Here is a 24,290-nt window from a genome sequence, read left to right as displayed (position 1 = left end):
TTGTATGAAACTTGGGAGAGAGAGAAATCATTGCCAAATGGAGTGACTAGGAAGGTATTGTGAAGGAGATGGGAGCTGAGCCAGGCGTTGGAGCAAGGGGAGGAATAGACCAGATGGAAGTGAGAAGTATGATCAAAAGCATGGTCTCAGGAATATGCCTAGTGTGGTTGGGATTGCAAAGACTAGTTGGCAGGAAGTAGACCTTGAACATGATGTTGAAAAATTTGGATTTTATCCTGAATTCAGAATAAACTCCTAGGAGTTTCTGAGTGTACCAGTAATGAATTAAAATTAGTGTTTCTGAAAAATGAGAGAATGACTCAGATGGAGACGGGAGCCTATGGAAAAGGGGTCCATCAGTTTCCTGCAATTGACTATAATTTGGGCAGACTCTGTCTGGGGCACAGCTGTCTCCACTCTCTTCCTAGTGGAGGAAACCAAGAAAAGGAGGCCACATGCTGTGTGTGGTCTGTGAAGTAGAATTCCTTGCGTCCTCTTCAGAGTTGGAGCAGTTGAGAGAGTTGTGAAAAATATTTATTTTCAATTTTATGAAAAGGCTTTGGTATAGCATTTTATGAAGTTCAGCTCTTCGATATCAGCAGGACAATGGATTTGTGCAGATTAGGAGCATTTTTTGCGGATCAGAGCATTTCTGTATCTCAAAGTGCCTTCCGAATCATCAAAGACATTAAATTATGTCAACTAGTATTTAAGGTTAACCAGTTTTTAATGTAATCTGTGTATAATTATACCTGACATATGGGAAAGTTGTAAGTCATTGCCTTTAAACTATTTTTACATACATCATTTGATTGCTGTTGATTGCAGTTGAGAAACATGGATTTTAGAGGCTCAATGACTTGTTTAAAGTCACTTTGCTATTGGGGAGGAAAGCTTGGGCTCAAAGCCATTTCTCTTACTTCAAGCCTTTTCTATCTTGGTGAAAACTTGGAGCTCGTGCTTAATATATATGACACATTCTTACTAACTAGAATACTTAATGATTCCAGAACAAGCAATGTCAGTGGAGTGCGGGGATTAACTATATCTCATGTGGTAGAATGCAGTGGGTGTTCAAATAAATACTCATTGATAATAATGATGTCATCTACCATGCTTTCTGAATCAACTTGTCCCAAAGGACATGTATCTTATAATGTTCCTCAAATATGTTTAAATTAAATATTTTTAATATTGACAATAATGTTCATATGTCAGTTTTCCATCATTGGGTTTTGGGATCAATAACTCTTAGTTATGGAGCGTGGTTTTGCCAGTTTGATCTCATGGAATTTGCAGACGGCATCTATGTGCGCAGAAACAGAATGGTGCTGGCTGATAGAGAGAGGGCGGGTGTGGAGCAAGTGTGGCATGAAATGGACTGTTTGCTTTTTTCCACAGTCTGCTGATTCGACCTGCAAACCCATTCCCCAACACCATGAGCAAAACCTATAAAAACACAGGGGCCTCCATAAAGATGACTCTGACATTTGCAACCGGAGAGATCTTTGACGTTGAGAGAGCCCAGTTCTATACTTATTATTTGGGTCTGGATATTTTTGGCTCCAGTACTTGTTCCTGGTTAGAAAGTTAAAAACAAGGGTTTAAACACTGTTCACTTGGATAGTGAAAAACATGTTCACTTTTTGCAGTGACCCTGGAAACAGAGGGGGAATTCTTATAAATCACAAAGGAAAATAAATAACTTCACCCATGGAGGGAAAGAGACAGCTTGAGAAAAGGGACTTTGGAAAAAGGCTGTCTCTAGACAGCAGTCTTGTGGTAAGTACTAAATATTCATTTACCACTCTATATGTTTTGGCTGAAAATGCATTATTCTTTGACTGTTATTTCCTGAACCCTGTGCTTTTGAAACCTCTATTTCAGTTACCCCATTAGCAATATCCCCTGGGATTTTGTTTCATTTATTTTTTACGGAGTCAAAAGCCTGTAAATTATTGGAATGTTTGTATAGTGTCTTAATAGGCAAATGTCATAATCTGTCAACATTATATATAATTACATTAATTCCAGCCGAAGTAGACTTTAACCTATACAAAAACACTACTGTACAGCTGATGCCAAATGCTGAGCCTATATATAGTCGTTCCATCACCCATTTATCTTAACTTTGGGGATAAGTTGAACAAGAATTCAATAGAGCTCCAATATTGAAGAGCGAAGAAACTCTGAGAACTTCTTAGGTATGTAAATAAGTTTAATTGTCCACAAACTTTTTTCTAAATGTTTTAATGCTGATGAGCATCATTCCTAAACATATGGTTGTGTTTGCTTTTGTGTATGAGAATCTGGTTAGTTCAGTGATGGCGAACCTATGACACGCGTGTCTGAGGTGACACGTGAACTCATTTTTTGGTTGATTTTTCTTTGTTAAATGGCATTTAAATATATAAAATAAATATCAAAAATATAAGTCTTTGTTTTACTATGGTTGCAAATATCAAAACATTTCTATATGTGACACGGCACCAGAGTTAAGTTAGGGTTTTTCAAAATGCTGACACGCCGAGCTCAAAAGGTTCGCCATCACTGGATTAGTTCAAAGAAATAGACTAAGTCCCTGATTTCTGAAGGTTGGCCACTCTTTAGTCTTTGAGCTAAAATGTGTGGGTCACCTCTTCTACTCTATAATGCATATGAACAGGGCAAGAAATCACAGCTAGCAAGTCACTCCTTCCCCTTTTGCTCATGTACTGAGATAGGAGCTAGCTTGGTTCCTTCATTTGCTTGTTGTATAGGGATGTGCTTTATTGATTGTATACTTCCAGCAGCTGGGCCGGACTTTGGATCAGAGTATGTGTCCCATAAAATACTGGTTGAATTGATTTATCAGTTGCACTTCTCCAACTCTGCTGCTGTAGATCTTACTCTGTCATTGTACAAATTAGCTGTTTACCCTGTAACTGCTGAGGTTTCATATCACAAACTGTTCACAGACATGAGTGTCTGGGGATTGAGGAACTTTTGGGTCTACTTCTTCTTTCGTTATTTGATGCAACTTCTGTATCCCTGAGGGCTGCAAACAGAGATAGCAGCAGACCTTCAGAGGCTATAAAAACTTTAATAGTATTTTAAGTTCAGCTCCCAACGGTTATGTCCTCTCCTCATCTCTAATGTCTTCTGTCTCTAGGTAGAATATAGTGAAAATTGTGTGTGTGTGTGTGTGTGTGTGTGTGTGTGTGTTTATATCTATTCCTTTTGCAACTTATGGGGAATTAGCATAAAAAGTTCATTTCTCAGCCTCTCCTTTGACAAAGAAAACGCTTCTTTCATATCAGGCTGCCGTTGGGGTCTGTCTTCTGCCCAGGCAGGGACAGAGATGCTCATATATTGTGACATGAGCAGCGCAGGAAAGATTCTCTTAACACCAAACTATCATCCTTGTTGATTAGTCCCTAAAGCCCAAATTCTTCCATAGATCCCAGAGAATATGCAAGGACCCTATCAAAGCAAACATGCTAAGCTATTGTCTTTCAGTAACTCACAGTAGCACTTACTAATAAAGATCTTGGATCATTCCCAGGTGTCATCAGATGAGCAGAGTTTTATGGAGGGAATTGGTAAACAAGAGGGGACAGACTGTAGAGAGCTGGAATGCAGGGCTGGGTTGGGGCAAGTAGGGAAGGGGAAGTGGATTAGCAGGAAGGATTGGGTCCCTGAACATCAGAGAAAGAGGAAATAGTCTAAATGAAATCTTTGGCCACATTTATATTTTGCTCGGTGATAGGTTGGACTGTGAGCATAAATCAGAGCCTGTCACATTACCGGTGCTAGCGGGAAGCCCCAAACTAAGCTTGTGTTCCGTTGGCATATGGCGCTACCCCAAGTCTTGTGGGGACTATGAATCTGTGCTTTGACTTACAGCATAAAAGAACACTGTGAAAATGAGAACTTGTTGCCTGGACCACCTAAGAAACCTAATCCTGTTCAATCTCCCTAAATGATGCTTGGGAGAGTTTTTACACTAGTGAAATACCTTTCTTATTTCCTAGAGGCAGATGAAGTGTTACATCTGCACATGTATATGGGAAAATCCTGAAAAAGGATGTGGTCATCTGTGACTACATGGGCCAGTGTATGGGGTGCTTGCATGCTATTCAGTGTTATACTATTAGGCTGGGAGACTGTAATTTTCCCCTCTGTTTTAGTGTTGTGTTCCTTCCTCATATAAGATACTGCTGCTGGGACAATGACAGCAAGGATATTCTTTTCGACTTGGTTCTTTGAGCATGAGACCCACAGAAAGTCCCTTGGATGAAGTTTACTGTGACTGTCAGGAAGAGGTAGGAGGGGTTGAGGTCAAAACTGACTGTTCTGTAGCCCTGATCGGTGTTGCTCACTGGTTTGAACATTGACCCACACACGGGAGGGTTAGGGTTTGATTCCCAGTCAAGGGCAAGTGCCTGGGTTATAGCTTTGGTCCCTGGTCCTTAGTCCTGGAGCATGCCGGAAGCAACCGATTGATGTATCTCTCTCACATCTATATATTTTTTCTCTCCCCCTCTCCCTCCCTTACACTCTCTCTAGAAATCAATGGGGAAAATATCCTCAGGTGAGGATTATTTTTTAAAAAGCCAAATAAGACAAAACAAAACAAAAATTAACTGGACTATAAAGGACTTGAATCTAAGACATGACCCTCCTTTAGGATCCATGCTGACATCATACAAATAACTAGGCAAGGAACACGCAGGGATGATTCTAGGGAAGGGTGGCTGGGAAATACAAGAGAAAAAAAAGGAGGGCAACATATAATTCCCAAGGCATGTTTGTTTTTATAAGATTTTTTTTATTTTTAGAGAGGGAGGGAGGGAAGGAGGGAGAGAGAGAGAGAGAGAGAGAGAGAGAGAGAGAGATGGAGAGAGGGAGAGAGAAAGAAACATCAATGTGAGAGAGACTAAATTGGGAATGGTTTATCTAGTCCCCTCACTTTGCAGAAGGAGTTAATACCCAGTAAAGTTCAATGCTTTTCCGGAGGTCCTACAACTAGGATACAACCAGGAGTAGAACGGCGGTCTCCTGCCTGTTTCTTCAGGTCTTTATCTCTCACTATGTGTATGATACCCCAGTAAGAGAAGAGCTCCTTTTGGAAAACTGACCAGAGGAAAGAGAAACATTAAATCCTTCAGCCTTGAAACCCCGCCGCATATCATGGTGACCTGTGTGTTTGAGAGTGAGAAGGCCCAGAGGTAATTTTCAGTTTCCACTTTTGCAGGAAAAAATTCCTCATAATGGACTGCAAGAGTAAGGTACTATTAACTTCATTACACTCTTTATTTTACATCTTTATTTTCAATCAAATCATGAAGTGTGGAGTAGAAATTATAGCTCCCTTGCAGCAAGGTACCATTTTTAGGCTGGCGGAACCACAGAGTAAAGAGACTCATGCTCGGATTCTGAAACAAACCTTCAGTGGGGGAAGTGAGTTTGTGGTTCTTAGTCACAATTTTGCTTTCAGAGCATGATGCAGGGGAGGGTGTGAGTGTGTGTGTGTGTGTGTGTGTGTGTGTGTGCTGGTAATGCTGAACTATTCTTTGATGTTGATGATTTTTTACTTGATAAATCATCCCTTTTAAGAAGAAAGTGACAGGTAAGTGAAACTGAAATGAGAAATATGTTTCAATGTGGGGGGTAAAGACCCAAGAGCAAGACAAGTGACTGCAAGTGCGCCTGCCCAGTGGGAGTGTGCGAGCAGCTGCACATCCCTGCGAGTAGTCTTCTCTCTGAAAACAACAAAATCGCCCCAGAAACTGAGGCCTCTCCTTGACCCAAAGCTGTTCAGCTCACCCCAGGATGATTTTTGATCAGAAAAAGTCAGCATTTCACACTGCGCTCTTTTATTCGAAGGAATCACTCCCAGGCTTCCTATGCGGCTATTTGACACGTGTCGCTGTGATAACATAACTGCTGAGAAGGCTGGGGAGTGCGTTATCTTTTTTACCAGCTCACATTTCAGTGGCAAACATTCTCTTTTAATTTGGGGAAAAATGACTTTGCTTTTGAGCACAGAGAGGAGTAGCAGTTTCTCTTATGGATGATGAATTCTTTCCTGGTGTCCCCATTCCTTTCTCCCCCACTGAAAGGAAAACATAACGTTGGCCATGCGCGATCCGCAGCTGTGACCGCAGGGCCGGCTGATGGACTTCCAGAAGCAGGAAAGGCCCCAATTAGGCCCTCAGTTCATCCTTCATCCTCTTGACAGTTTACACGCAAATCATTAGAGTAATTAGGCCTTCCACAGGCGGCATTAATTAGACCAATCAGCACGCATCTTTGAGAGTCTGCTTTATATTGAGGTGCTTTCGTAGCTGTGGGATGTGCTGGGTAGTTGCCACTCTCTCCTCCAGATGCACCCCACCCCCTGTTCCTGGCTGTGCACCCCTGGAGGAGGTAGCACAGGGATCTTGTCAAAAGGGTCTCTGTGTTTGTGGCATCTGGTTGGGTTTGGCCAGTGGAAGGACCTAGCAGGATATCAGTGGTTGGGGGTGAAAGAGGTCAAGGTCACTGTTTTCCTGCTCTCTGCCTGCCTGGTCCTAGGCCACAGTGACTAGATTCCTCTGCCTGTGGTCACAGCGTTTGTTGGGCGACTCTCTGGCACAGCCCTGGCTGCAGCCATCACCAGACCCCTCTGTGTTCTGGCCCTTCTGCCTCCCCACGCGCCTCAGGCTTCTCGGCACTAATGACTCCGGGTGCTACCAGCCCGTCTCATGTTGGTTTGCTTTAGGTCTGCCCGCACTTTATTGGACAATTCCTTTACTGATTCTCCACAATTAGATGCATTGAGTGGCATCTCATTCCTGCAGGGTTCCCCTGACTGATAACAGGAAGTACTTTCCAGGGTGTGGAAGCTGACCCAATAAGCAGGAAAAGTAGCATAATGTGGAGGAGGCAGTGTGCTGCTGACCGGGATAGGAGCCAGGATCATGGTGGGAGGCAGCAAGGAGGCTCCATGGAGGAGCTTTCATTAGAGCTGTGCTTTGGAGCAATGGAGAGAATTTGGTAGGTGAGGTTTGGGATAGAAGAGAAGATGCAACCCAAGGATATTGTCCTATATCCCTGGTGACAACTCATTTTATTGCCAAATTATTTTTTCCCAGGGAAACGTCTTCTTTATATCAAGTTGTGATGGTTAGTTTTATAGATCAACATCACTGAGCCAAGAGATGCCCAGGTAGCTGTCAGAATGTTCTGTCTGGGGGTGTCTGGGAGGCGCTTCCAGAGGAGAGTAGCATAGACTGAGTAAAGGTGGCCCTCACCTATGTGGGTGGGCGCCATCTCATCTATGAGGGCCTGCATAGAACAAACAGGCAGAGGAGGGGCAAGTTTGCTCTCTGCACGAGCTCCCACATCTCCTGCCCTCAGACATTGGTTCTCCTGGTGCTTGGGCCTTTGCACTTGGACTGGGACTTACACCTGGTTCTTAGGCCTTGGCGTTTGGACCGGAAATATACCACCAGCTTTCCTGGGCCTGCAGCTCACAGGCAGATTAGGGGACTTCTCAGCCTTTCTAATCACTCAAATCAGTATCAAAGCAGGGGTCAGCAAAGTCTGCAACAGGCCAGACAGTAAATGTTCTAGGCTCTGCAGGTCAAATGAGCAGACACAGCTACTCAACTCTGTTCTTGTAGAGGAGAGCAGCCACAGACAGTACATGAATAAGTGGGTGTGACTTATGTTCCAATAAAACTTTATTTACCAAGGCAGGCAGCATGCTGGATTCTACGAGATCAGCCCACAGGAAGGAAATGGGAAACTCGATAGTGCACTTTTCCTGAGTGCTGACTCTGAGTCATGGCTTGTGTCCACCCTCAGGACATGCAATCTGCCCAGGCAGGCAAAGGAACAGGTTTGGGCTGTTGCACAAAGATGTATGGACCCAAGTCGCAAGAGGTTGAGCAAAGGGAAATAGTTTAGAAAGCTCAAAACTTGCTGAAGTTTTTTCTAAACACAAAATAGGGGCACGGTGAGTATTGCTTGGTGCAGCCAGTAGATTATGAAAATGAAGGGGAGAAAATCTATGTTTTGTAGTGCTTCAGGCATGCTGTAGCCTTTACTCTCTGGTGCTGCCTTTAGACCACCCTCACTATGGGGATGCTTGATGGAGCACAGACCACAGCTTGCTAGGTAAGGTGTCTCGCTATCAAATCCCAGCTGCCCTTGACCTTGCTAGTGCTTTGCCCATTTCTCCTTTGTTAGGTTACAAGAGGTTTCTTTTATCTCAGGGGGGAATAGTATCATTATAATTAACCTGGTAATTAAATAACAGCGGAGGAACAAAGGGGGGACCAAATAGATGCATGCACAGTAAAGTCTGGGTGACGTAGGAAAGATACTTACCTGTCAGTCACACCTGGGAGCAGGTCATTGGCCAGAATAGATGTGGCCACTGCAAGAGCATGAAATCTGAGCTACATAAGCTCTTGAGCAAAGGAGTTCCCTCTCGGCCTCTTGGTTTTCTTGTTGCAGGGGGTGTGCTCTCACACGCCTGCATTTGCCCACATGGCTCACAGCCATGTCGACCCCACACACAATGGGGTGATGGACGGTGACTAGCCTGATGCCACACAGGACTCCACCAGGGAACGGAAACTCTGGACACTGGCTTTGCTTTTAGCTCTGCTGGATCTCCAGCTGCACCTTTTCCAGGACTGGCTTAAGGGAAATTGGATTTTGCAACCCCTGGATGTAAATCCATGCAAATAAAGCTTTCTACCACATTCCATCGTCCTGTGGGAGCCTCTGAAAATTCTGTCTTTAAAATATATATTTTTGTTGATTTTTTGAGAAAGAAAGAGAGAAAGAAAAAGAGAGAGAAACATTGATCGGCTGCTTCCTACATGCACCCTGACCAGGATCAAGCCTGAAAATCAGGCTTATGCCCTGACCAGGAATCAAACCAGCAACTCTTTGGTGCATGGGACCATGCCCAACCAACTGAGTCACACTGGCCAGGGTCCCCCGGAAATTTTTATTTCAGCAGCACCCCAAGAACCCCACTCCCACTAGCAGTGGAGAAGTTCCACCTGCGCAATTCTCTGATAAGACTACTAAAGTCTGGTGTACTCAGTGCCCTGGACTCTTAGACAAAGGCCAAGCTGCCCTGTGCAAAGCCTGGCCTTTGTCCTCTGGTGTCAGGTTTGAGATTTCCCAAGGAAGCATCGAGGGGAGGAGGGTCAGGAACGAGAGGGAGCTGCTTATCCCACACCGCATCACTGCCCCTAGCAGGGCTGCTCACCCAGCCGCTCCCTGTTTACCCGAGGAACGGAGACCCCGCACTGGGGCCAGGGGCTGGGAGGTGTGGTGGTGTTTGAGGATCCAGCCAAGGCCTCTTTGAATAAAAGCAGCAAGTGTAGAGCAGACCCACTTCAGCCTGGGCTAGCGACCTTCCAAGTGACATGCCGAATCTTTCCTGTTCTCCCTTTAAAGTGGAAGTGGCAGAGTTAGAAAAGTGTCCGATTCCTAAGCGCATGTTTACCCAGTGAATCTGCCCACCAGCCTAGCTGAGCCCATCAATGCAGGTCAGGAAGATGCTGGAGAAATGTCCCTTCCAGCTGCCCTCCGGCAGCACAGGTTCCTGGGGACTATGGATGGCGTTGAGGGACAGGTGGGCTGACAGAAGGCAGGGGAGGCTTGGCCAGGTGGGCACAGCCCACAGTACCTGGTTGCTAAGGGTCGTCATGGGGCTCTGGACAAGCAGGGAGAGGTCAGAACCCAACGAGAACAGTGCTGGGAGATGTGAGCGGCCCTGCTACTGAGGCCAGAGACTGATGGGGGACAGGCCAGAGGAGCAGAAGCAGAACACGTCCAAGCTGTGAGCATGCAGGTCAGCAGTGGGGCTGACAGTCTAACACTGAAGCCATTTTAACAGACAGCTCAGCATGTTCAGGCGGAGAATCCGGCATTGAGGTTCGCCAGGAAGGCTTCCTTCCCTGAGTAGTAATAGCTGAAATTTATTGAGATTTGCTCTGTGCCAGGCACTATGCGCCATGCTTTAGATGGAAATTGTCACTTAATACTTACGACAACCCTGTAAGGTGGAACTCTGTTCCTATTTTACAAATGAGAAATCTGAGGCTTAACAAGTTAATTAACTTCCTCAAGGCTATAGGACTGGTGAGTGATGGAGCTGGGATTTCAAGGCGGGCCTGGCTTCATACCACGCTGCCAATGCGCAGCTAGCAGCATGGAGGGAGAAACCTTCCCATTCCAGTACCGGGAGCTCCATGGTGCTTCCCAGGCTCGGAGAGCCCCAGCCTCAACGGGGCTGGATCGGCACAGCGGCTGTTCCCTGCCTACCAATGAGAGAGGCCAGGCCTGATTTCCCAGAATAATTTCAGAGGAGGTGGGAGAGGAAGGCTTTACAAAGAAGAATGATTAGACATGTTGGAACTTGGTCTAGGCCTGATTGCTGGTCCTGTGCTTTTTCTGATTAACCAGGTCTTGAAACCAACTTCTATAGAGACTCAAGTTTATAATAGTAGCAGATACATAATGTATAATGTCTGTAATTTTATATTTTTACCCACATGAGGACTGATTGTACAAGGTGGGATTGTTGACTAGGGTGGGAGTAGAGTAGGGAGGAACTGGCACATCCAGGGTATGGCTAGATGTCCCCCAGCATGTACTTTGGCTCATCACTTGAGTGATGGTCCTACCAGATGGCCGCGCATTGTCTTGGCCGGGCCACTGGCGACGGAAGTGGGTACAGAGCCAGCATCATTTCCCAGGAGGAGATTCTCTCCAAATTGCCGTTTGCTCACCACTTGCAACTGGTGCTCCCTCCTCTGATGTCGCCCGAAGGAATGTCTGGCTGCATTGTGGTGATGGCGTTCCCCGATGACACTTCTCTCCCCTTCTTTCTTCCTTCCTCATCATTGAAAATAAGCCAGCCTGCCATCATAACCGTAGCTCCCTGAGTTCTGATTACAATGTCCTTTCCTCTTCTGGGCTTTGTCACTGCACTTCACACTGTCATACCTGTCTAGAGCGATTTCTCAATCAAGGCACTCTTGACATTCTGGACCCTATATTTCTTTCTTTATTCTTCTTCTTCTTTTTTTTTTTTTGTAAGGGAACTGTCCTGTGCATTCTGGGATGTTTAGCAGCATCCGGGCCTCTACCTACTAGATGCCATTATCACCCTCCCCTAGTTGTGACAACCAAAAACCTGTCTCCAGACAATGCCAGATGTCCCTTGGGAGGCAATATCAGTCCCGACTGAACTGAACTGTATTCTCCCAGAGGACATGAGCTGTGTCAAACTCACATTTGTGTCCCTAAAGTCTGACACATAGAACACACTCAGGGAAATGAATAGGTGAGGAGTGAACTTAGCAGTGAGTTCACGAGCTGAGTACGTACTAGCAGGTGGCACGGGATATGGAGTGAGGGGGAACTACCTGGAGAAGGCACCAATGGCTTGTTGGGAGGGTTGGAGGGGGTAGATGACACCCTGCTCTTCGGCATCGTCCAAGGATGATTCTAGTGTGAGTGTAAAGACTTTTACATCGGAGATTATTAACATGATATCTGGATCCTCTTGAGTCCCAAGGTGTTTGATGCATCTATGGAAAGACTCCAGAGGTTTTGACTTCTCTGAAATATATTGTATTAGATTTTTTTGGTATGCATATGTGTATTTTTCTGGGGATCAAGTCCATAGGTAGAAGCAGATTCTCAGAGGTATCTGTGACCCACCAATGGTCAGGTAGCTTTACCAGCCATTAGTCTAGCAAGCCCAGCCCATAGCACCTGCACACAGGCGGCTTCCCTTGCCCAGGTCTCAGCAGCACCTGCTCATCTGTACTCACGTGGCTGCAGTGAGTGCTGTCGCTGGCCTCAGGTGCAGCTCTGTGTACATGTGAGGTCTCAGAAATAAAAAATAGGAACTGGAAACATTTTGCAAGCCTTTTGCAAATGCTGTTAATTGATTGAGGATGAAATGATGCTGCTTCTATAGCTGAAGTAAGTACAAGTGAGCAGAGGTATTTGCTTGGCATGTTCTGTGTTTTCTTAGGGCTCAGAGGTCTGCTTGGCATTCTCCTGGTGTCGCACCACCTTTCAACAATAGGACTCATCAGATCATCCAAGTTTCCATGGCAACTGAGTTTCTTGCATCCTCCTCTGGCACTAAGATCCCCCCGTGGCAGCCTTTCTAGTGCTTTGTCCATAACAAGAGGTAGAGCTTTCATCGATTCCTTGAAAGCTGCTCTGGAATCCAGTTGGCACCTGGGTGTTCTCACTGATGGGCGCCTGCTCTTCTTTCTGGAGTTCCTAACTGATCAGCTCAGGAACTGGGCACCTATGAGGTTCAAAGCCCCGTGAAGGGCCAGGAGTGAAGACCTAAGTGAGTGCTGAGAAATGTGAAGCATGATTTCCACTTTCCAAAGCTTTTAAAAAATGTGGTGACATGTTCACAAATCATGGTGCTATAACACCAGCAGGTACAGCGGTGCAAACAAGAATGATGGGATTTATAAAAAGGAGGTTGCCCTCTGGCTGTATGGATCAGGGAGGGCTTCCCCAAGGAGGAGAGCTTTCAGATCCCCCTCTAGGAAATTGGTCCAGATTTAATCTATGGTGTCCCCGAGTTTTCCCTGAAGCAGAACTTTATTGAGAAAACCACGGTGTCTTAAAAGAACAGTGTATGTCTCCAAGGTGCTGGGCTTATACTTGAGGAATTGCTGAGACCCTAAGCAGGCTCCACTGTAATCCTGAATTATCATCTTAACTTTCCTCTTGTCCCCTCTAGCCACCCCTCCCCACCTTCTGTTAATGTTCTTACCATACCTCCTGGTGCATGGCAGCTTGCGTCGAGCGGCTAAATCATGTTGATTTCCTTTCTTCTTCATTCATCAGTGTGTGTTAGAACAGTGGTATATATATTAGCTGTATTTCAGCAGCCTGTCTCACACTAATTTACCAGCCGCTACTGTAGTTCATCATTATCAATTAATATTTATTAAGCATCCACAGGGTTCCTGGCTGTGAATTAGGCAGTATTTTCGTTACTTTTTGTTGAATTGCCATCTTCTGTTGCCTGGGCTCAGCTGAGACAGTATTTAGGATCTTTCTGCCAGTTTTCTATTCATGTGACAGCCCTCACATTCATCCCAGCGTCAATTAATATTTCATGAGTACATCCAGGGGCCATTGCATTAAAACGCTTCACTTAACCCCAGAAGCACTGCCTCCGTTCTGTCCCTTTCATGTTCTAATTCTGCAGATCTCCTAACACGAAATCCCATTTGTCAGGGCTGCTCTCTACAAGACCAAACTGTGGTTCCTCCTGGTCCTTCACATGTCAGGCAGTTCCAGACGTTTCCTGCTCATGAAGCTCGGTTCCCTAACGAGCTTGATGGATCATAATTGTCCGTTTCCAAAGATGCCTCTGAGGTCCGCCTGCCTCCTGCCTCTCAGCACCTTTCTGCTTCTTAGGTATCAGCATTTGCCTTCGGCTTGGTATGTTTCTTAATACAGAGTAATTGGTTGCCTGCTCTTATGCACATAGATGTGTGGAGGAAATGAAATCATTTGGTCTGATAAATTCTGGGACCCATCTGTCAGAGCCAGCAGATAAGTAGGCTCAGGACCTGTTGCCCTTTTTGTGAGGGGGGCTGTTTTCCGGGGCCTGGCATCCCTCAAAACGGGGAGGCCATGAAGGCTGCCCATAATCCACCAGGGTGGGCATGGACTGAGCATGACGTCCCTGAAGGCATCAACCCAATATGATGGTCCTGGCTCGTGCTGTCCCTCCCTCCTCACTGAGTGCAGTCCCGCCAGGTGCAGGGGGAGATCTCCCGGGCTAACTTTGGGTTCTGCTGGTAGGTCCCTGAGGCAAACCTTCTGACCTAATTCCTACCTGGTGAGGTGTAGCAGGAGGAAGTGAAGGCAAGGGAGAGCCAGGTCTATTGTGGTTAGCATGCCTCGCCCTCTTAGCAGCACATGCATAACCTCCCATAGTTTTGCCTACAAAGACTACGTCAGTGATATTGTTTCCCTACTTCCTGCACCAGTGGAGTCCTGGAAGGAAACAGGCACAGAGGCACTGTGTTGGCTCCCAATGTGCGCTCAAGCAAGGGATGGCCAGGAGCTTCCTAAAGGGCCTCTGATAAAGGAAAGGCAGGGTGTAAGCAACTCAACAAGGTAACAGTGCAGCACCCTGAGGCTGAAACAGTGGGCCCATTGCCACTGCTGTGCGTGAAAGGGTGAGGAGACAATGGCCACAGAACCATGTGGAGATAGGAGAGAGCCACTCGGCAGGAAATGTCGCCTTAGGCGAAGGATGCAGTCAAACAGTGTTGCCCAGCGATGGGGAATAAGGCTGTTAAAACTCCCGCTGCACTCCCCTCCCACTCTCTGGGGCCCTGCTGCCACCTCCCAGTTGCCAAACCCAACTGGAAGGCAGAGGGACAGGAGCCCACCTAGCATCCTGGGACCCAGAGCAGGATAGAGAAGGGTGGGGTGTGCGTGTGTAGGGGCCCACAGACTGTGTCCAGCCCCTGATTCTGTATAATATACACCCCACCCACCCTCTCTTCCCACATTTCTAGAACGAGAAGAAAACAAGGTCCTAAGTCAGACTAGTTTAGTATTTACATATTGTTAGACATGGATTCCTATGTGTCGCTTTGGTTTGACCAGAACAATATTCTGTGCCACCTTCGCAGCACAAGTTCCCTGTGGCCAGTGACATGGTCTTCTCCCAGGGGTCCTGGTGAGAAAGCCCCAGGCAGGGCTGTGTGTGGTCGGTGGCCAGAGTGTCCAGGGTGCATGGATCCTGCATTGGATTCCAAAGGTGCACTTGGGACTTGAGCAGGCCAAGAGGGTGAAGGGAAATAAGGACCGAGAAGTTGGTGTGGACACTGTAGGACTCTATGAAAAGGAAAGACCCTGTTATTATGGCAGTGACACAGCTCTACCTGCTAAACTTTATCAAAAATACAGCAATAGTGGCAGCCCTAGGAGAGGGCCTACTGTGTACCGAGAGCCTACTGTGTTCAGCACGCTCATGCGAAGGCTGCAGGGGAAGTGGATTCCGTGGATGTAGAGAAAAGAACGGGCTGGCTGATGAATCAGCCTGAACGGGGTTCCGGTCACAGCCGCCAGCACTGCCTCGCCTGTGTGAGCCTGGCCAGGACACTGTACCCTCCCTGCCCCTCCTCATCTCCGCTCCGTGAGGAGGCGATCCTATCTCACTCAGAGGGCTGTGGGACAGGCATGAAAGGATTCCGTGAGAGCACACAGAGTCTGCCTGGCTCGCAGTCTCGGCCTCCATGCTGAAAACCCGTGGAGCCGGTGATGTGGTGACCCAGATGGCAGCTTTCTTTGTCTGCAGATGGCAGGAGACATTCAGAAAAAATATTGTTGAATGGTGGGTTTGCATATATTCGTATATGATGTTTAAAAACTGAAAGGCACATCGTGATGTTATCAGCCAGAAAGTTCACCAGGTGTTAACTCCGGGTTGTGTCTGACCAAACCTTTGGATTCCTTTCTTCTTCCAGTTGCTCAGTAGTTGCCCGTTAAAGAGCTGTGCTCCAGACGTTCTTATGTGGGGCGTTACACTCTTCTGGAACTGTTGGCCTCCTGCGCTCACTCTTGAAGCCCAGCCAATGTCTATTTATAACAGCCAGTTTTATTCCAAAGCTTCCAGAAGTGCCCAGAGCCTTCCAAGCAAGTGCACAATGACGCCCTGTGCACAGGGCTTGCTGGGTCCCTGCCCCAGGCCTGTGCCCCGATAGAATCAGGCTGGAGACTGGGCCGCAGAGCCCTCCTTTGTTTGGCTTAGGCCTTGGATTGCTTTGAGCGGTGCCAGCTTGGAGCAGCGGGAGATGAGATCTGGGGAAGGGGCCGGGGATCACTTCCCACGTGACTCCCTCTCTTTGCTGCGATGGGGAAGACAGGCTCCAAGGGGTGGACGCGGGAAAGATTTCCCACTACACACAGAGAATGAAAGAGGGAACAGGGTCCCAGTGGCCTCTTGCCAGGCCCCAGGAATGCGCCAGCCCTGGGAATTGGCCCCTGGCCAGACTCCTCAGGGGCTGCTGACTTGGGAAAACTGGCTTTCTGGCAGTTGCCAAGAATACAGACAATGGTCTTTTGGAGAGTTCACTTTTGAAAGTTAGGCTTTTGTTTTATTATCACCAAAGTAACATTTATTGGGCACCTATGTATGCATGCCAAAAGATAAAATGCATGATTGGGAGTCAGTGTAACTTACACTGAGCAGAAACACTAGGTCCTTCTATATTTCAGCCTGCTTCTAATGAGGACCTAATCCTTTGCTTGGGTAAGTTGCTACTTTAGATGTTAGCACAAGTGGTGCTGAACTTCTAGAATTAAAATTAGTTCATTCTTATGTGCTTAAGTGAGCTGTATTATGTCACCTGAAAGGGCTGGTGACATGGGACAAGCTTATCCCACTGTCATTTGGTTGAGAAGGGAGTTTGAGAGCATGAAGTACAGAGCTGGTATCCTCTGGGAAGGGAAGAGACCAAGACCCAGCCACTGGTTCAGCATAGAGTAGCCCTGACATATATAAGCACTGAATTCTGGGATGGGAAAGGGTGGCCAATTATACACGCCCCTCAATGTGTCATCATTTAGTGTGAAATGATGATGATGGTGTTATTGAAATATCAGATGACCTTAAAATATTCCATGTTTTTTTAAAAAAAAATATATGTTTTCATTGATTTTAGAAGAGGGGAGAGGAGAGAGAGAGAGAGAGAGAGACATCAATGAGGGAAACATTGATCAGCTGTCTCCTGCACACCCCCTACTGGAGATCGAGCCTGCAACCCGGGCCTGTGCCCTGACCTGGAATTGGACCAGCGACCTCTAGGTGTACTGAATGATGCACAACCAACTGAGCCACACTAGCCAGGGCTCCATATGTTTGGGTTTTTTTGTTCCCATTTGAATAAGTGCTATTGGTAATAACATTTTACAGTATTTACTGAATCCTTGGTGCTGGACTTAAAAATTTATTTATATCAGCTCACTTAATTTTCACAGCTTTACAGGGAAGTACTGTACTGTAATATTCCCATTATACAGATGAAGAAACAGAGGCTCAGAAATTAAATAATTTGTCAAAAATCACATGACTGGTAAATACCACACCTGCACCATCGCCATGTATTTCAGCTCATTTCATAGTGGAGAGGAGCCTGCCTCTCTGCGCTTTAATCAGCGAGGTTTCTGCCTTCCCTTCCCATGCGATGGGGTGGCTACTCCCAGGATGCCATCTTCAGGGCCATGGCTTCAGTGGCCATTTATAGTGGCTCTTCTCCCAGCGGTTAGTTCCACTCGGCTTGGAGCCCTTTATTCACATAACAGTGTGGCCTCCCCCATGCGCAGGAACCTTCCTTCGCTCTGTGATGAGGGGTCCTGCCAGGGTTCCGAGCAGGGGAGGGTGGGGAGGGCTTCTCTGAGGCAGTGCAGGAAGCATGCTGGCCCGAGGTTGACACCCGCATGCCCTGTTTTAAGAAAGTCCTACTTGTGAATCCAGATTGATACAAGAGATGCATCAGGGATTGCTTTCCCTCTTTCCAGAGAGATTCCTCACATGACAAAGGACTTGCCAGAGAGTTCTTTAAATAGACTTTAATGCATTTTAAATTGAATTAAGTTTCAAAATTCAATTCGTGGTAGTAATTTCCCATGGAGCTAAATGTCCGACATCTGACTTTTTTTCCTGTGATGGAAAACAGATCACCGGTGATATTTTGGGTTGAAACGCTTTCCCCAGGAGCACTGAGGGGCTGGGGCGCTGTCAGGGGCATGGAGGGAGTTTTCACTCGGGGACGAAGATGAGTGTCACAGCCAGACTCCCAGGACTCGGCTCCTCCCTGGAGGTGTCTTTTTTCCTTTCTTCACTAATTTTTCAATTATATTCGACATTCAATACTATTTTATATTAGTTTCAGGTGTACAGCACAGTGGTTAGATAAGGCTATAACTTACACGGTGATCCCCTGATAATTCTAGTTCCCACCTGGCACCCTGTAGTTATTGCTTTCCCTCTTTCCAGAGAGATTCCTCACATGACAAAGGACTTGCCATGTGAGGGATCTTCACAGTCTTTCTTCAGCCTTGGCAGCTCGGGTGGGGGATCCACAGTGAGCTCTGTAATAGAGAGAGGTGTGCCCTACAGGTAATCCAGAGTAACTCACACATCAGACCCCACCAGCACATCTCTGAAGGATTGGCATGTGAGTCCATAAAAGTTCTCTCATTGCAAACTATGTCCATTAAGCATTTATTTTTATACATATGATGAGTCCCAATCTTCTGAGTAGATGAAAGTATAAGAGAGGAAATTAACTTAGATTTCGATTATTAGCCATTGGTGATATGCTAGGCCCTACATAGATCCATTATACCTATTTTAAATTATCCTTCATTAAAAAATATTTATTGTTCTTGATTCTCCACAGAATTCTGTGGTGAACAAGACAGCGGATGTGCTTCTCTCCTGAAGCTAACATTCAAATAATCCTCCCCACAACCTGCGGATCATGCATCATGATTCCCATTTTAGAGATGTGGAGACTGAGGCTCAGAAGGGTTAAATGACTTGCTCTAAGTCACATAAGTTGGTAAGAGTTGGTTCTGAGTTTCTGAATCAGAACCAAATTTGACCAAAAACCAGTTTCTTGGTTTTTCTATACACACACTATTTGCAGCACTGACTTAAGGATCAGATCTATATTACTTTGGTAATTGAACATTGTCTGGAAGTAAGAAAAAAATTGTTTTAAATGAGGAATTAACTAGAATGGGTCTTAGTGTACTAGAAGCAGGAAGATGGCTCATCCTTTTTCCTATGTGATTCCCAGACCCCAGGGGGAAATTACGAAAGGAAAACCACTGGTTATGGGAAAGCATCGCCATGCAAGTCACATAGGTGGTGTTCAGAGGCCTTTGCCCCGAGAGATCCAGCTAAAGATACTGCCCCTGTTGATAAGGATGTTGCTCAGGGCTCCTCAGAAGGAAAACGAAACTGGTGAATAGAAATGACGTGCAGTTCTTAGCGCTATAAAACACTAAGAGCCAGCCCTGCACTGGCTATCTGTGTGCCCTCCTCAGTCCTCTAGCCCAGTGGTTCCCACCGTGGGGCACACGCCCCACAGGGGGGCAATTTGATTTTTAAGGGGGGCAATTCGAGAATGAGTTATTAAAAGTGAATTTTTTGCATTTCCTATGGTTTCAGGGACCTCACCTACAGTGTATAAATATACATTGTGACATATTTATACATTTTAGTTCTCTATTATATGTTTTAAAACTTTATTTTCTATTTTTTCATATCACATCATATTATTATTTTCTTAACAATTTTTAGTGATTTCTTCCTCAGTACTTCAACTGTCCTTTCATTCTTTTCCTTTTCTCTTTCATGGATGCCATGTTCTTTGGAAGCCTGTTTAGACCAAGTAAATGGCCTTTTAGATTCCCCCCCCCCACGTGAATTGGAGTTCAGTTTTTGAATAATAAGAATTATATGTCATGGGGAGGAGGGGGGGCATCAGGATTTTAGAGATGCTTAGGTGGGGCATGGCCAAAAAAAGGTGGGGAATCACTGCTCTAGCCTTTTCTGAGCCTCCACTTCCTTCTGGACTTTTATAAAGATCAAATGACACAAGAAAAAAATTGAGAAAGTTAAAAATTATATCCCAGTAACAATGAGAACTGTGGTCATTAGAGAACGGGCTTTGACTTGTTCACAGTGACACCCCAGTGCCTGGTAGAGGGGAGCATTCAGCCATGTTGCATGAATGCTGGGTGGAAGAAATGAATGGTGACCATCACTCTATAAAAGTAAGAACAGGTGAAAGAAAAATGAACGACAGCAGTCACTCTGTTGAAGTGAAAACAGTGTTGCTGGTGGCGCTGGCTTTGTTCCTTCTATGCATCTCTTTACCACTAAGCAAAATTTTATTCAAGAGAATATTGTGAGTGGTCCACACACTCTTGATTAACCACGGGCAGCTGGCTCCAGGGAGCTGAAGGGGCTCCTGTCCTCTTTCATTTGGAAGGAAGCAGGCTTACTCACCGGAGTGGCTTCTCAGGACATTCCCGATGACACCACCTTCATTCAAGGCCCCAGCTCCACAAGGGAGCTTCAGTATTTTTCAGACACAGTTGGAAGCTTAGTATTTATTCACGGATGAATCAAGTATCATTGAGCACCTTATGTTCAAGGCCCTGTGCTCCTAATAAGATCTTTAAAAATACAGATATTTTTAATATTCAGTATTTTTTTTTAATTTTTGCAGTGCCTCCCTCAGAGCTCTGTGGGAAGCCATCCTGATGGAAATCTGAGAGGCTCAAGGCGTGTGCTTGCAGAGCCGCATTCAGGACTGTGTTCCTGGGTGGCCCTTGTGAATACCAGGTATAATGAGGACGTAAAGAGGAGAGAGGGTAGAGGACCGAGTCCATCTTAAAACTGGAATAAATGTCTAGAGACAGGCAGTGACTCTTTGGCCAAAGGAAAATGAATGATCAAACAAACGACAACAAAACACACACACACACAAACACACACAAACACCTGCATCCCAATAAATGGGTCTAATTTCTTCGCTGTTCTCTCAGCCCTCAGAAATTACCCAGCACTTATGGGACATCCCAGAATGAAAAAGAACCCATGGCCCGTAATGTCTGTGTGGATGAGGGTTAGCACAAGGCCACCGAAATGGCAGATTGCAAGCCAAGCATTATGTTTTCTGCCCATTTCCCAAACTGGGTCAATCCAGTGTGTTTGGGAAAAGGCACATAGGAACCAGATGAAGGTATGTGCAGGTGACCAGATGAAGCCATGGTGGAGTGCTGAGATGTCAGGGAAACCAAAGCCAGGCACCAAAGCAGTAGATGCTGCAGTTACCACACGCATGTGCGGTGAATGGGCCTCAGAAATCGGGGGCTGCTCCATGCCAAGTGTTGGCTGTTAAGGCCACTTTCTTATCAGATTTTGTAGTTAGTGTTCTCGTCACATCTTTCAGATATTCCCAGGAGGATTGGAAAATGAGAAGGTGCCACATGATGGAATTTCTTGAAAGTAATTATCTGAGAGAATTCATAGAAAATTGAATGGACTAAGGTTCACACTTGAATAAGATTCACCATCATCCATAACAATGTACAAATTGATCTGTTAGAAAAGTTAATAACTTAGCTATTGCTAATAGTAACCAGTTAGATCTGAACATCAGAACTAATCAAATCAAGATTTCTGTGTCCATATTCTTTTTATACACACCCAATACGTTGTCTAAATAAATGAATAAACACAACTTGAATCCTTAGTGTATAATTAAAGTGCTTGAGCTCTCATCTATTCTTACTCGATGAATAAAGTTTCATTAGTAAAGTTAAAATTAAATTGGCTGGAATCTCAGTTAAAAACCTGTCTGTGGAATCTAAGTTCTAGTACTTGTTTGTAGAAATCCTCTATGTAATTAATTTTCATATCTCAATTACTAAGTTCCTTAGATTGAATCAACAAAGGTTAATTAAGGACTCAGCTTCTATAATTATACTTAAGTAGGCAGAGTCATTGTAACTACTGTTTTTTTTAGTCTGGCCAACTCACTTTGATGGCAAGCTGCTATGGGAAAATATCTTTGTAGTCATTGTTGTCATGTCCCCAGAATATAACACAGTGGCCAGCACACAGTAGGACCCAGCAAATGCTTGGGGAGTGAACTTCTGTGTGGCTGTGGTCTCCACAGTTTGGGTCTCAGCTTTGTCACTAACTGGCTGAGTCACTCTGGACAAATTCTCCTTTGTCTTCTGAGCTTTATCTTTACTTTTCCTTTGTGATCAGTGGACAAGGCCCAGGGATCTGCCATGCTCCTTGGAGTTGAAGGATTCTATAATATCTAGTGTCCAGCAGAGGGTGAGGATACCAAAGAAGGAAAAGATAGTCCAGCTATCAATGTGCTCCCAGCAAAAGAGATGGAGCCTCAGTGACTGAGAAAGCATAGCAGAGCTCTCCTCTGTGCTGCATTTAAATAAGTGATCAGGGTGGAATGTCTAGTGATAGAATCGCAGAGGAGAGGGAGACCTCAGGGGGAGAGAAATCTATGTGACAGATGCATCACTACCATAAGAAGCCTCCTAGAATGACTCAATTCTGAGGAAATTTTAATGTTAGATAATTTATATTCTCTGACAATGAACTATTTGCTTAGATTCCTTTCAAATGTCTCAAGATAGACATCTTTAAAGCCAGTTTGTAGTCCCAGTCATATGCTGGGTCTTCCCACTTTGCCCAAAGCCACCGTGTCAGCTTTATCATCAGCCAAGGGCATTGCTGCCTTGTTCAGATGTGGCCACTCCAGCTGCCATATTGATGTTTGAAATGAGTCATTGCTGTGTCTGGCTTGTAGACCTCCCACTCAAGCTTCCCCAAAACTCTCCTGCTGTAGAAAGACACGGGTCAGCGGAGCCCTGCCTCTGGTCTGGGAAGCAGGCTTGAGCTATAAGTGACAAGAAGAAGTCTTGTCAAAGTCACACTTTTGTGAACTTCAATGGGGCTGAATAATTGGTAAGACCTCACTGATTTGGGAGATTTGGAATAGACTGTCTATGGGACTGAATATATTTTTAAATAACTGAAGCTCAAGTTTTCTCAGATTTAAATTATAGTTGAATTAACAGTGAATAGAATTTTTCCTCCATCTGTTTTGAAAAATATATCATCTCCGATTGGTATTGCTTTGCAAATATAAAATCAGACATCTAAGTTTTACAAAGCAGCGTGTGTCTGTTTCATAAGAGTTTGTGTTTTTATGGCAAGGTGACGTAGGCTCAGCAGACTTCAGGTGAGAGAATCAGCCATTTCCGGGTGACCAGGTCCAAGCTTACAAATAGTTGCAGTATTCCAACTCCTGGTGAATGAGCAGAGCAACTGTTTGAAAAATAGATTCAGGTCAGAAACAAGTTGGGATCCATTCTTTACCCTAAAAATTAAGGAATCTACAAAGTAACACTTGGGTTTCTTGTCACGTTTCCTTGGCATCAGCATGGGCTGGTTTTTGTCCTGTGCTCTCTGATGAGGTGGCAGAAAGATGTGTCCACCTGGCGTGTGTTTTATCACATTACCTTTGGAAAATGTGTGTAAGAGATTTAATTTACCTGGTGCGTTTTTAGTACACGGAGCTGACGGAGACAGAAAGACGTGGGTGTTTCCTCCTACTGCGATAGTCGTTTAACGTGCAAATAATACACTAGTACACTGTGTATGTTTCACCTTCAGATAATAGAAAACTTTTCTTTCCAACTCAAGGTTTATTCATTTTGCCAATTTGGCACTGGATCTCAAACCAAAAGCAGCTCACAGTCCTTTGGTAGAAGTCCTTATGTGACTTTGGCCAACCTGCAAAAGTTGCAAACAAAGATAAAGTCCTTGACACCTGGCCACCCCAGCCGAGCGATTGGAACATTTCTGATAACTTCCTCCCCACACAAAGAAAGCAATCTTGGGTTGGCAGCCTGTATTAGAGCTCAAATAATACTGTCAGCCAGCTACTTGCTTGGATCAGAGGCCACTGACCTGGGCATGACTGAGTTTGCAGAAAGGACTGGGTTATTCTTGGAGCCATAAAACAATTTGTATATGTGGAAGCCGAGATAATGAACGATCAAAGCTGTGAGGTACTCACATCCAGCTTTGGGATATGAGTTGATCAGCGTAGAGAACGGGTACAAACTCCTTCACCTTCTCCAAACCTTCAGGTCAGCGGCTGAATTGAAGACAGAGAGAAAATCACTTCCTTCTCTCAGAGTGTCTTTGTGGCTTTTCCTTCTCTTTCTGTTTTCTTCTTTTCATTACTTCTCTTTTTAACCACCTCTTACCTCTGTTTCCTTTATTCCTACCATCACACATGTTCTACTGATTATATGTAAATATCCTGAAAGGACTCCATGAACTTGTGTGCATGGCCCCCACTAACCCCCCCACCCAGAGCCTGGCTTAGGGATTTTCTTACCAAAAATCTGTCACTCTTCCCTTCCCTTCCAGAATGTGAAGCTCTGACAATGACCACCTCACTGTGGAAGGCACAGCTCTCAAATTTTGTTTACAAAAGCGACCTGAAATTTGTGGCATATGTTGCTTATGGACTTTTTTCCTTGACAAAAACTTAAATGACTAAAACCTGGCATGAGATTTCAAAGGCCTCTGAGAAGCCATATGATCAGAGAAGTGGAGAATTTTAGAGCTCAAAGTGGTTTTAGATCTGATAGATATTGCA

The 24,290-nt window shown here is 45.2% G+C and overlaps 1 protein-coding gene across 1 annotated transcript in view; it reads left to right on the top strand.

Annotated features, from left to right (window-relative positions):
- Positions 1-24,290, top strand: part of NCKAP5 (NCK associated protein 5) — an 859,015-nt gene that overhangs the window by 107,320 nt on the left and 727,405 nt on the right. The window contains exon 3 of the mRNA XM_023757884.1: positions 1,653-1,782. Coding sequence (XP_023613652.1) covers positions 1,714-1,782 — 69 coding nt within the window. The 5' untranslated portion in view covers positions 1,653-1,713. The remainder of the gene's footprint in view (positions 1-1,652; positions 1,783-24,290) is intronic.

This window comes from Myotis lucifugus, unplaced genomic scaffold, assembly GCF_000147115.1.
Source record: "Myotis lucifugus unplaced genomic scaffold, Myoluc2.0 scaffold_116, whole genome shotgun sequence".
NCBI lineage: Eukaryota > Metazoa > Chordata > Mammalia > Chiroptera > Vespertilionidae > Myotis > Myotis lucifugus.
Note: the sequence above shows the minus strand (reverse complement) of the source record. Positions and strands in the feature narration are given on the sequence as shown.